Source organism: Anas platyrhynchos, chromosome 15, assembly GCF_047663525.1.
Source record: "Anas platyrhynchos isolate ZD024472 breed Pekin duck chromosome 15, IASCAAS_PekinDuck_T2T, whole genome shotgun sequence".
Classification (NCBI taxonomy): Eukaryota; Metazoa; Chordata; class Aves; order Anseriformes; family Anatidae; genus Anas; species Anas platyrhynchos.
Genome location: NC_092601.1, coordinates 17,249,222 through 17,262,797, shown reverse-complemented (window position 1 = coordinate 17,262,797; position 13,576 = coordinate 17,249,222). Strand labels below are relative to the sequence as shown.

Below are 13,576 nucleotides of genomic sequence, written 5' to 3'. Positions count from 1 at the left end.
AAACGAGCGGGGGTTGGTGCGGGCGGCTGTCAGTCAGGGCGGCGGAGGGGGCAGGGAGGAGGGCGGGCCGCCGGGCCGCTGTTTGTTGTCATCCCAAGATGGAGTTCCTGCTGGGGAACCCCTTCAGCACCCCGGTGGGGCAGAGCCTGGGTAGGGCGGCCGGTGGAGGAAATGGGGGGAAAAGGGGGCGAAAATGGGGTGTAATGGTGGAAAATGGGGGGTCTTGGGGGGTAATGGGGGGCTTTAAGGGGATAATGGGGGACGCTAGGGGGGTAATGGGGGGTAATGGGGGGAAAATGGGGGGCTCTGGGGGAAAATGGGGGGTCTTAGGGGTGTAATGGGGGACATTAAGGGGGAAATGGGGGGCAGTAGGGGGCTCTGGGGGGCAATGAGGGGAAAATGGGGGGCTCTGGGGGGGCTCTGAGGGGAAATAGAGGGCTCCAGGGGGAAATAGGGGGGAAATTGGGGTGCCTAGGAGGGGTAGTGGGGGGTAATAGGGGGTTCTGAGGAGCAGTGAGGGGCTTTGAGGGGACAATATGGGGGAAATGGGGGACTGTGGGGGGCGTTAGGGGTCCCTGGGTGAAAATAGGGGGCTGTGGGGGAAATTAGGGGTCCCTGGAGGAAGATGGGGGTCTGTGGAGGGTGTCAGGGCACTTTGAGGGGGAAATAGGGGGCTGTGGGGAGCAGTAAGGGGCTTTGAGGGGGAAATGGGGGGCTATAGGGGGCTCTGGGGGTGGTGAGGCACCACGAATTGGGGAGCCTGGGGGGGTCAAGGGGGTGCCAGGGGTGCTCTGGGGGTGTTGGGGAGGTCTGAGAAGGGCCTGGAGGTGGGGAACTGGGGGTTCTGGAGGGCTCTGTGGGGGTCCTGGGGGGTTCAGGGGTCACTGGGGGGAGGCAGAGGGCTGTGGGGCTGCTCGGGGGGGTTGGTGGAGGGGGGAGCTGCGCCCATGTTTGCCCCGTCCTGGCCGTCTCCTTCCTCTTTGTCCCCAAGCGTTGAAACCTCCCGGGGACGTGTGGAGGTGCAGGGAGGGTGTTGGGGTGCGCTCGGTTTTCATCCCAATGCTCGAAACGTGGTGGTGGTGACAACGCTTTGGTGGCGTCGGGGGGCTTCGTGTCAGCGTGGTGTCCCTGTGTGGCTGGGGCAAGGCTGGTTTCGGGTGAGCAGGGCCACGGGAGGAAGCCCAGGCCCTGCCCCTGCAGGGCTCCACACCTCACCCGTGGTTGCCATCCCCTCCTGCGTGGAGGTGCTGAAGAAACACGGGGTGGTGGGGATGGACACGCTGCCCCCGCTTCCCGCAGCACGGGGACTGTCGAACGCGCTTCAAATTCACTTGCCCTCTTCAGCAAAGCCGTCCTCTTAATTTTCTTTCTTTATTTCATAAACAGCAATAATCCTATTGCCTCGCTCAGGGCGTTATGTGCAATATAATATACGGCCACGTGTAGCCCAGCCTCCAGCTATGCTCCATTATGAAGTGACAGGGGACTGGTTCCTCTGGGAATCGAAGCAGAAACGTTTTGCAGAGGGCCGTGGCCTCAAAACCCAGAAGTTCTGGTCCAAACACGGAGAGTTGGAGGCCGAGGAGGTGAAGGGTGGAAGTTTGATGTGATTTGGGTGGCATCTGCCAGGCCGCCTGGACGGGAGCTCTTTGAGGAGCATCGTCCAGCAAGGGCAGGGATTTCTGATCCGTTTCTTTAGGTTTTGGCAGATTTTTTAGCACCAGTAAGTGGTTTAAAGGAGTTCCCTTCATTCTCAGTTATCGTGGAGGGGTTTTGATGCTGCGATGTGCTTTGCTAGCCTTCTGCTTTCCTGCCTGCGTCCCCCTGCTCTTCCATAAGCTTAGGGCCGCCTGCGGAGCTCGTAGCACAAAATCCAGTTGCACTTTACGTTTTAGCATCCCTCGGGGTGGGAAGCGATTCCCTCCAGGTTTCATTTTGGAAGCTTTGTGCTTCTGGTGGCGCTGCCAGCGATGCCTCCCCGAGACAGCAGCAAAACAAAAGCACGCCTTGTTCCCAGCCGCCGCCGCTCACCCCGCGCTCCCCCGGTTTGTTGTGCTTGGTTTTTTCTTTCAATGAGCTCGCAGATTACAATTCTCACTCCTCTTCCTTCTGTAAAAGAAGCCGAGAGCTGTCGGATTGCTGTCCAAACACGCTGTGCTGGGTGCAGTTGTGTTTTCGAGCGAGGCCTCAGAAGCTCAGGAAATTTTGCAGGGCCCTCAGCGCGCCACGAGCCCGCACGTAGCGGGGCTTGGCGTGAAGATTTAATTAGGGTGAGACGACGTCGTCAGATAAACGCCAGGCCTGAAAGAATGGAGGTGTCAGAGAAGGCCTGGGGAGAGCCGAGCGAGGTAAAGCGAGGGGTTTTCTCTTTTCCTCCTCCTCTTTATCTGGATCGTGGCTGCAGCCAGGCGGGCTTTTTCTGCGAACTCTTTTTGCTTAATGTGGGAAAGCGACGCTGGGATGAGCTCAGAGGGTTTGTAATGGAGATGGATCGAGGCTCCTGCATCTCCAGTGCCAGCGCAGACGTGCGCCAGGCTCCTCTTCTCCCAAAGCTCCCCGATTTTTGCACTGCCTTTGCTGGCCTCAGCCCGCTTTCCAGCAGCCGCGTAACGGAGGCCGTACAAAACGCCGCCGTGGCTGCTAATTACAAACCTCCCTGCCTTTTTCTCTAATATCCTGATTGTCCTTTCGTCTCTGACAAGGCCTCTGCAGAGCCGAGGGCTGGTTTTAGGAGGGCTGGGGGCTGCTGGCAGTCACCTGAACCCGGGAGGTTCCTGGGCTTCTGCTTCGGAGCCGTTTTGCAATTTCCTTGTTGCCTCTCGCCAGCTGGTTGCAGGAAGGGGAGGCAATAGCGAGATTTTTACACAGGATTTAAGTCTCGCCCAGGGTTGTGCAGCAGGATCTGTTACTTCTCCAGGGCTCTGGGAGGCAGTGAAACTTTTTCACGTCCATCCAGACCTGGGAGAAGCGTCCTCAGCATCGCTTCTGTCAGCGCTTTCTGATGGTCCTCGGGAAGATCCCTGCTCAGCGAGGAGGAAGGATAGGAAAAGATGGGTTGTAAAATATGAAGATGCGATGCTTGGTACCTGGAGAGAGGCTGCCCTGTGGAAAAAGCGATTTGCAGTCGTGGGAATTTGCCTTGAGAGCCCACATCCCACCACAAAGTGCGTTTTGGCCTTTTTTTTTTTTTCAAGGCGCTCACGTATAAAGTGTCACCGCTCCATTCAAGGTGACCAGAGGGAATGTCCTCACTGGAGGTTAGCAAAAACATCCCGGGTGATTAAAACTGATTGAATTACGAGATCAGGGAGTGCTGGCAACTTTTTCTTTTTTTTTTTTTTTTTTTCTTTCTGCTTATTCGACACGGGCCATATGGCTCACACACGAGGAGAGCGCAAAACCGGCTCCCTTCGTAGGATTTTTTTTTGGCACCGGGGAACTTTGTGAACACTTCAGGGGGGTGTTCATGTGCTTGAAGCCAAGCTGAACCTCGCTCCTTTCCCCCCAGCACCCTCGTGGGTGTGGGGCTGAGCTCAGGCAGTGCTGCTCGTGGAAGGATGGATGGATGGATGGACGGGGACACCGTGCTCTGCTCTGGGGCAGTGGCACGTGGAGTCCGTCTGACTCCCAGCCAAAAGCCTCCCAGCAGGGCTCCAGACCCAGCTTACACAGGCACCTAGAAGTTAATTTTTAACAAAATAGGAGAAATTAGCATGTCATGGGTAATTGGGGTGAGGGCGTTGGTCGGGAGGTGCTGGTTTGCAGCCCCGGTTCCTCTTGGGGCTCAGGTTGGGGTGCTCGCCTTGGAGGCTGTTTTCGGAGGGTCCCGGTGCCACGATTTAATGAGCAGTATTGTTTAAGGAGGCCACAAAACCGAGGTTTCAGCGAGGGATGCAGAGTCACTTTATTGAGGCAGCAGCGAGGCAGACAGCTTTCCAATTGATTTTTATCAAAGCGTTTGCAGTTTCCATTCAGGGCTGTTAAATTGGTAATAAATGTGGAGCAGAGCTGCTGGTTTGTTTCCCCCTCTTTTTTTTATTTTTTTATTTTTTTTCTTTTTTAATGAGACAAGATGTATAGGCACCTTTTTATTCTCCTTTCTTCTCAGGAAACACTTAAGAAACCCGGCAAAAGGTCTGATGTCTCCAGGTTTTTATGGGTCTTGGAATAAAAGTGGCTCCTAAATGAAGGAGTTCACAACGCTGTGCAGGAGTCGAGAGATGTGTTACAGGGAGCAGCCCGCCGTAATCCTGTAGGAAGATTTAGCCCACGCTTTCTTGTCCCCATAAACAAATTACCTAAGTTACATTCAGAATAAACTTTCTGTTGTGTTTGAGGGATGCTGCCGGGCTCCAAATCATCTCCCTTTTCACTGCAATGAAGCAAAAAGCCCCAAGATTTTGACTTTTCCTCGTACCCACTGCAGTTCTGTGCCCTGTTCAGCGTGCAGGTTTGTCTCAGTGCCAGCCAGCAGTAACTTTCTTTGCTCTCAGGTGCCTGCAGCTTTTGCTGTGTCAGGTAGGTGAGCATCATCCTCACCCCCAGGGCACAGATCATGCTCTATTTTTACTCCTCCTGAGTGTTTTTGGGTGTGCTGCTGCAGCTGGCCAGCTGTTAGCATCCCAGCCCACGCTGAGGGTCCAGAATCATGCCCATCATGCAGGAGGCTGATAAAATTTTTTTTAGGTTTATAATGCTATTTGGATCTGCTTTTGCTTTGTGGGAGTGGATTATGTTGTAAGGAAAATCTCCATGAAATGCGAAAATGGATATCTCTGCTCTTAAAGGAGCGAAGAAGAACTGAGTCAGGAATCTGGGAACTTGGAGAAACTACAGGGATGTGCGAAGCGGGGTAATTAGTATAATGCCATTTAATACCGGGTTCCTAAGACTGGATTTATTTTACAGGCACAAAAGGAGATTGTAGTTGGTGGAGGTATTACAGCGTGTATTTTTGAGTAATGCAGTTTTATCTCCTGCAGCGCGGGGTGCTTCGATGTGCGTTCCATATGCTTCTAATACAAAGCTCTACGTGAGAGGTCGCAGCGTGAGGACAGCTCGTTCCCACTTCGATCCTGCTCCGCTCGTGTACGCGGCGGATTTTTAAACTGCACGTTGAGAGCAGGCTTAGTGAAAGAGGCAGAGTTAGAACAGCCCCACAGACCCTTCCAGCTGCTGGCGAATTGCATCCAAAACTATTTTCACCAAAAAAAAAAAAGACAAGTGTTACATGTTTCCCTTAGCTGAACTAAGAGCACTTTTAAATTATTAATTTAAATTCTAAATTATCCTGCTTTTCCTTTGATTTTGCAGCCTGCACTGGGTTTTTATTCAAGGCCAATTCCAGGAAGAGAAGCTTTTGCAGAAATTTCTCAGGTGACATTTGGTGGGGGAGAGCCCAGCCCGGTACCTGCAGACCTGGCGCTCTGTGGACTTGGCCTGGTGATCCCTGTGTTAGGAAATCACCTGGAAAAGAGGTGATAAAAAGCCTACACGCTTGGAGAGGAGCATTGTAAGAGCCCTGAAGGGTTATGGGGTGAACCCAGGGGCCAGCCTGAGTGGGTTTTTTCCCCCATATCGGTGTGATGGGACTGCACAGGTCAGCCACACCGGGGCTGGATTTTCTCATCTGCAGCCCCCTGGGGAAACACCACTGTGCTACACGGAGCAGACTTGTTGCTGGGCGTAAAAATCCTATCTCGAGGGCCTTGTCTTCTGTGTCTGCTTAGTCATCCTGCGGGCAGTTCTCCCTGCTTGTTTTGCTCGTGTGTTTCACTTACTGTCAGTTGGAAAGGGCTCTCCTGAAGCCGATGGCTCTTGAGGGCAAAAGCCTCTGCTCTAAAGGCTTTGCTCCACAGGGAAGAGACCAGGACAGAGCAGGAACCTCGCTGCAGGTGAGCGTGCCTTCATGTGGCTCAAGGAACCACATCTTGCAGTTTATGAGCACTCTTTCCTTTGCTCAGGACAGGGATGAGCAAATAAGTTCAGTCTGTTGGTGTCTTTAAATGTAAATATTCCCTCTGCGATTGCCCTGCACCTGCCAGCTTAATCCAGTGGGCCCCATAACCTAGTAACTCCTTTCAGAATCAAGGATCAGGCAAGAAAACAAAAATACATCGGCGTGTCCTCCCTGCCTGTGCTCGGGTAGCTCCTGGCATGGTTCATGTGGGCTATTTACCGGCGTGTCTGCGTCTCTCAGCTCAGGGGAACCCTCTGGCAGCCCGGCGTTTGCGGCACCGTCTCCGGGAGCATCAGGAGGCACGAGATGATGAGCCACGAGCAGCTACTCCGGGGATTCCTGCTGAGTCCTCGGGTTGGTTCGTAAGCCTGCGTGCTCTTTGAGCAGCAGCCAGCCTGCTCCCAGCTGGTCCTCGGCAGCATTCTGGGTTACAGCGCTTCGGGAAGAAATTCTTTGTTCAGGTTCAGATCAAGAAGCCGCGTGTTGGGGCTAGAAACTGTGCTGGAACCCCAAGAGCTGTGCCGAGCACTGGTGTCTTTTTGTAGGGCTGGAAGGACTTCATCACCTCCGGGGTGTGATCAGGAATATCGAGGATTTTGTTAACGCTGCATCTTCTGTGTTTTCGTAGTCCACCGCAAGAAGTGTGACAAGCTTTGTGTTTGACCCAAATAACAAAGAATTCATGCCTCTTGCACAGCTGAGGAAATGCAGAAAAAGTCTTTTTTTTTATCTTCTATTTCCTGACTGTTTTTTTTTTTTTTCCCCTGACTTTAGTTATATCTTAATTATAGCTTTCTGTGCTTGTTTCCCATTTGGAAGGAAAAGGACGCCCCTCCTTGCGTGCACACACACAGAGCTACCTTGAGCAGATGAAATGAATTGCAAGCTTCAGCAGCTTTGCCAGCAGATTTGGAAGGTCTTTATTCCGTGCTAGCCCTACCAGCCAGCAGCAGTTCGTGGCTCCCCGTCACTTCACCTTCTCAGACAGACAACTTCGTGTTTTCCCAGGCAGTTTGCCGAAGCTGTGTTGATCAAAAACTTACTGAGAGGGAGAGAATTATTTTTTTAAGATATCTGTAAGGCTCTTATTAGTGATGCTGTCTGAAAAGGCAAGCCTGGAGGAAGTTTTAGAGTGAGGAGAGACAAGATGCATGTTGTACCCCTTCCAAAAGGGGTTTCTTTTGTGAACTCCCAAGTTCCTGTTGAGCTGAAGTCAAGCAGGGAACATCTTAGACTGAGTATTTCTGTTTGGAAATACTTTGGAAACATCTAATGCTTACACAGCGCAGCAGAGCTGATTGGGGTTGGTACAGGGGCCATCTGCTGGGCCCAATCCAAGCGTTTTTCTCCCTTTTTTCATGAATCTGGCCAGAATCGTAACTCTTCAGTGCTCACCCTGAACTGTTCCTGTGAGTTACCGGAGTGATCAGGAACAAAACCAGTTAATGGGTCCGAGATTTAGGAACAGGAGAGGAAATCAATGTGCAAACCGTACTGGAGTATTTCATTCACAGCCACTCCTGAAATTGGTCTCTGCATCGTGGCTAATTACCGCCCGGATGCTGTCTGGGATTGTCCTGGTTGCTACGGGGTACAGGTAGGAATGATAATAAGAGGATTGGCACTGAAAGGTAGGGGTTAAGCAAGATCCAGCACATATTTGGGTTTGGGGCACCCTTATCTCATGTTCGAGCTGTTGTAATAAACAGCTTGCTGGTTTTTTTATCATCTCCGAGCTGCCCTTTCTTGACTGATTTTCGGTTCTTCTAATTAGAAGGGTATTTTTGTGAAAAGAGCGATCTCACACCTTTGTGAAATTTTCCGCCGAGTACAAATAATGGTAAAAAATCTGAAATCACTTATTAGGCAAGGAGTTGTTATGGCAACTGGGAGATGTTGGCTAAGCAGCGAGTGAGATCAGTTTTTATTTACAAGCGTAATGAGCAATTAAGTTTGAGCAGCTGTCAGGCTTGGAAAGTGATTAAAGTTCAGCAAACAACCCAGAGGGGTCAGCCTTCGGGTCTGGGGGGGGTTCAGTCCCAAGCAGAAGCGGTGACACTCGCGTGGTTCCCTGACCCTGGGGCCTTGCAGGAAGGCTGTGGGAGGTTTTGGATGTTTTATTCCATATCATGTGGCTTCCTCCAGTGCTGCTGAGGAGCAAGCTGCAAGCAGGGGATGCTCCCTGGCAGGGTCCTGCTGATCAGGGATGCTCACACGATAAATAAGCCGTGCTCAAAACCCGTGTTCTTGATCAAATTTTACCTGCCCAAGGACCAATGTGGTGATTTTCCCAAACTCTGCTGTAGTTCTCTGATACATTTATGTTGTTTTTATCTCACAGCACCGCACTGTCACGTCCTAGAGGTGATTACAATGCGACGTGGAAGGGATTGGGACGGTTTCTGACCTAAGGGATTTACAGGTGTGGGGCTAGGTCACAGAGGTGGGTGAAGGGGGGCTGATGGGGAAGTAAAAAGGCCACTTTTAGAAACGGGCACACTTAATGTAAGCTCCTGGTGTTTACATCCTCCGTTATCAGTCTTTTTCAGGCTTATCTGCAGCGGTGACACCGAAGTAATGGGGCTGTAGGAGCGGAGCAGAATTTTTATGGGGTTATTAGACACCGAGAAACCCACATTTCTCAGCCCATACAAGACAGGACGGGACACATGTATCTCGTTAGTGTCTGTCGTTGCCTGATTTGCACTCGGGTTTCCTGAGCAGGCCGCCTGGAAGCGTTTTCCCTCCGAGCTCATGCAGGAATACGGAGCTTGGCTCGTCGGAGGGGGCAGCTGGCAAGGGACGGCGGCGCTGGCAGCAGCTACCCCTGCTACCCCCTTTCTACCTAGCAGAAAGCAAGCCAGCTCTCCTCGCTTCCCGCAGAGGAAATGCTGAGTTTATTCCAGGCACCACTCTTCAAACCCCGGAGGTTCGGGAGGATTTGAATGGGGCAGGAGCTGGTGGAGCAGCGGGAAGGCAGGCAGGCTGCGAAATGGAAAAGCAAGCTGAAACGTTTCACACCAGCAAACGTGAGCTGTCAGCCCCCAAAAACTGGTGCCCCTCCACTCGGGGGGATCACCGGGGGCTTGCAGTGGATGCAGCTCTCACCTCCGGAGCTGTGGGTAGAGGGGCGCCGGGGGTGGAGGCGCGCACACGGAGCCGTCCCGCTGCGAGGTTTGTTTAGCTCCATTCGTAACACATTTTAATTATCTCCTCTGAATATTTACTTTAAAAAAGAAAAAAACCTGCCGTAGCGTGCCGCCGTTAAGGAGTAAAGTTGTTCCTGCTGTTGTTGTAGGATTGGAAGATTTCGCCTTTTTTTCCCCCCTCGCTAAATGTAATTAGCGTCTTCGGTTTATTTTAAGCACGTGTGAGAACGCAGGCGATTGACTTCAGGAGGAACCTGTAAAAAGAGAAGAAGAATGGTAACGTGGGCGCCTGACGGATTGGCTTTGCCTTGTAGTTTGTTTGCAGCAAACAACGTGTTACAAGTGAGTGGGTGGGAGGGGGAGTCTTAAATATATGGGGATGGATTTTTTAGAGTTTGCAGCTGACGTGGATTAAAAATTCTTGGAACATTTCATCCATGAAAGGCAATTAGTTTTGTTTTATGAATATGAAAAGCACGTAGCTTGTAAGTACTGTAGTGAAGTCCCAAGTGAGTTATTAGGACTTGCTTTACTCATGTAGTACAAAATTAGCCATCAAGAGCTGATAGATTTCAAATATAGCTCACTGACACGCTGATCATCCATAACTTGCCACAGACTTTATTTTCAGTCTCACCTGTAATTGCTGGGTGCTGCTGAAGTCCCGAATGGGGCAGCTGGTCACAGGTCGGGGCATCTCCTCGCTCCTACATCCCGCTGGGATATCCACCTGTAACAGGGCACTGCCTGCAGTAAAACTGTCCTGGCGTGTAGGATATCCCTCGTCCTCTCTTTTTCCTCCTGGAATTGTCTTGCTGTCACCAACCTTCATCTGCTTTGCATGCACGGTATCGCTTTTCTGCTTTTTTTTTTTTGTTTTTTTTCCCAGTAATGTTTTAAAAAGCAATTGGCAAACTTTGGGTAAGAAATCGTCGTAGCGGTGTTCGGTGTGATTGTTACAAACAGCACAGCCACGGCAATGCAGCCCTGAGGCATCCTTGCTAACAACAAGGCTGAGAAATAAACCCCCACTTCCAGCTGCCCCTTCTCCTGGAGCTGTGAGTTAAGGCTGATAAAATAGAGGTTTTTCCAGCAGTTATTGTTTGGCGTTAGGACACATCAAGGTATACGAATTAGGTGTGTGTTTAACAGCTTTTGTGGAATATTTGTCTTGTCTTTCTGTATTTTTTTTGGTGTGGGAGAGCCAAAGGCTCAGCAATCTACTGATTTTGTATTTCTGGTGTTGGTAAACGTGCATTACTCATTCAGCGTGGCGCAATTAAGGAACCATCAAAGTAGCTGCCCGCAATCATCCCAAATCCTTGGATAAATGAAACAATGGAAAAATCCTTTGGCAAATGGCAAGCTAAACTCCAAGTTCAGCCTATGGCAATGACCAGATGCCGGTGTGTTTTGGTGCACAGCACTGTCTGCCTGTCCCTGGCCAGAGGAGGAGGCAGATAAGCACCAAATTGTTCCGACAGCGGCGTGCTGGTGAGTTCCCCCACATGGAGCCACGTGGGTGAGTTCAGCCGTCCCAGCCTCATTCAGAAAAAGGCAAATCCGAGGGAGAACATTTTATCTTCCGCAGGCTTTTAAATTCAGCTCTTGTGCCTCTCGTCCAGAGAAGAAAGATGGGCACTGGGCACGATAATGCCAGAGGAGTGGAAGCGCAGCCAAAGCCGTCACCGCGCCGCTGCAGGGGGGACACGAGGAAGGACCATGGGTTTGTTGCTCCCCTGCAGTACATCACCCAGTGAGCATCTCCATTCAAATCCACTAAAGCCATTAGTACAGAACCCGCTTTGTAAGGCTGCTTTGCCATTTCTCCTTGAAGGCTTCAGCACATCGATTTCTGCCGGGAGCAGGTGCCCGTTTGTCAGCCGCCAAGAAGCACCGCGCTTTGCATCCCGTGCCTGTGCACTGAGATGGGGATCTGGCCAAGGTCACTGCTGGAAGAGGTGTTGTATTGCACGGTACAGGCTGAATTTTAGGGAGAAATGTCTGTGAATCGTGGAAATAGGTTGTTGAGCTGCTGCTGTGTGCCCTAGCTCTGCAGGACAGCTATTCACAGCGTGTGGGCTTTCAGGAGTGCACGGTGCACAGGAGGAAGTTTCTGTTGTTCTTCTCAAGCTGGGAATGAGGAAGTCCGAGGGATTTCGCTTTGTTTTAAGGAAGCTGTAGTCTCTTTTCCGCCATCTGTTTGGAAAGGGAGTGACTTCATGCACATGTCATTCAGCGAAGCGTGCTGTCAGCGGCGACAATTTCTGCTAATGGGGGAGCTTCACCAAGAGGGTTCGGGATAAAAGTCTTCATTGCATAGAAACACCGAGCTTCTTGGGATCCAGGCTCCAAATGCCTTTTGGGACTGTGACTAAACCCTCATTTGTGCCCGAGATGGGCACAAATCTGAGTACAGGAACTGCCTGGAGTAGGTTGCCCTGCGGGGCTGTTTCTGTCCGATATGATGGTTGTAGGGCCATAAGGTCACTCCGGTCTTACAGCCTGCAGAGGCATCAGGACCTATGAGATGGGATAAACTCAGCTGGTGAAGCTGAAATGCCCTCCTGCCTACTCTGGTAAAATCACAAGGTTTTCTGTTTTGGTTTTCTTCTTGTTCAGGTGAGGCTAAGACACGAGAACAAAGGAAAAATCTCTTTTGTTATACAGCACTTAATATTTCTTTAATATGTGTTGCTCCATTCACCTTGCTTTGCTTCTGAAACTGCTGCGCAGCTACGCTCAGTTAATCAGCTGCAGATTCCTGTTCCTAAGAGGCTGAATTTCTGGGGGATGTTGAGCGATGGCTTTTCTGTAGCATACCTAAAGCACAGGAATGTTGGAACAAAACTGACAATTCCACGTGCTCTTGAAAAGTCACAATAATTGCGTATTACATATTCATATTCGCAGGTAAGTGTGAGCTGGGTTGGAAAAGCTTGGCGTTCGGGCGGCAGCTTCAAAAAGAAGCAAATCTGGAAGTTAATTGGAGAAAATGACAGTTCCCAGTCTATCACCCTGCCTTCAAACGGCGTTTGAGCTAAATGCTCCTTATGGTTGTACATATCCGCGTCCGCAGATTCTCATTATTTTCTTTTATTGTAGAGTCTGCAGTCATTACAGGCTATGATTATTCATTTATTCAGCCCCAGAAACTTTGGCAAAGGAACGAGTGGAGGATAGATGACTTCATCCAGAAGAGTTTCGATGTAAGCATCGCTGAAATCAATTGAAAAATCACAGCGGTCAAAGTGGGTGACCAGTGCTGCAGCACTACAACCCAAATCACGTTTTTCTGTAATGCCTTGCAGTTCAGATTGAGCCCGTTTGTTCTAGCTGACTGGCTTTTTCTTTGGAAGTGTGAAGCTCAGCATTTTCAGAGCAGTGTGAAATAAGGAATGGAAAAAAAGGGCTTGGAGCAGTGAGGTGGCTAATTGAAAAATGCTATTGGAGCCGTGCTTCCGCACAAAGAAACTGGCAGGTTTTTATGAGCAAGTCGCTTCAGAGGCGAGTTTTGATCTAGAATTTTCAATGATTCACATTTAGGTTTTCATAGCAGCTTTTTAATAAAAGCGAAAAAAAAAAACAACACACCACCTCCTGTTGATTGCTATAATGCCTAAGTGTCTGTGACTGTCATCTTAAAAGCAAAGGTAGAGAAAGGAAGGGGCTGCGAGGCCCGGGAGTACCCAAGTGTGTTATCCTGGTGTATTGCTCTCTTCCAAGTGAGATGTCCTGAACTCAGAGCCACCTGAATGCCGAGGATCTTTGTTCTTCTCTTCATTTTGCTTGGACAGCTGAAATATGTCTCTGTGGTCTCTGTAAGCAGTCCTCCCCCAGGTTTTATTGCCGGTGCCGTGCGGGTCGTTGGTGAGTTGTTGAATCCGAGAGGCAAAAGCAGCCACAAAACCTCGTGATGCTTACAGCAGAACAGCTCGCTAAGCTGCAGCTGGGAGCAGAGATGTGATCAGCTCATTCAAGAGCTTCTCCTCCCTTGTTGAGCCAGCGTGTGTGTTTTGCATGGCTCTGCAAAACTTTTTTTTGTCTCAAAAGACCTTCGCACGTTCTCTGACAGCGTTTTGGTTTGACCTCAGCTGGTGGGAGAGAGCTCTGCTGAGCTAAAGGGAGGGCAGCCAGCAGGATGGGAGTAAGAGCTGCGAATACTGTGCCTTGTCCTGTTCCCTGTCACATATTATGCAGTGAAACGTAACACATCTGACCCTTTGATTTGCTAATTTCAGTCTTGAAGCACCCCTGGTAAGCAGCTGGGCTGTTAACAGACAAGGCAAAGATTTCAGATCCGCAATCTTCTGAAATTCCAAGAGCAAAGGAAAAGGAGGTTTTGTGCCACTTGAACACCAGAAGTCAGATCCTAGCTGTCGGAGGGGAGGGGAATAATTGGAAATCAGAACTTGAGTGCTTTTGGATCTCTGTAACAGCATGCATCGCTGTGCGTGTTTCTTGCATA

General features: G+C 50.4%; 1 protein-coding gene across 4 annotated transcripts in view; it reads left to right on the top strand.

Moving 5' to 3' along the window:
* Positions 1 to 37: 37 nt before the first annotated feature.
* Positions 38 to 13,576, top strand: part of TOM1L2 (target of myb1 like 2 membrane trafficking protein) — a 49,881-nt gene continuing 36,342 nt past the window's right edge. For all 4 annotated transcript variants that reach the window (XM_038187027.2, XM_038187026.2, XM_038187025.2 and 1 more), the window contains exon 1: positions 38 to 150. In XM_038187027.2, the coding sequence (XP_038042955.1) occupies positions 99 to 150 (52 nt within the window). In that variant the 5' untranslated portion in view covers positions 38 to 98. The remainder of the gene's footprint in view (positions 151 to 13,576) is intronic.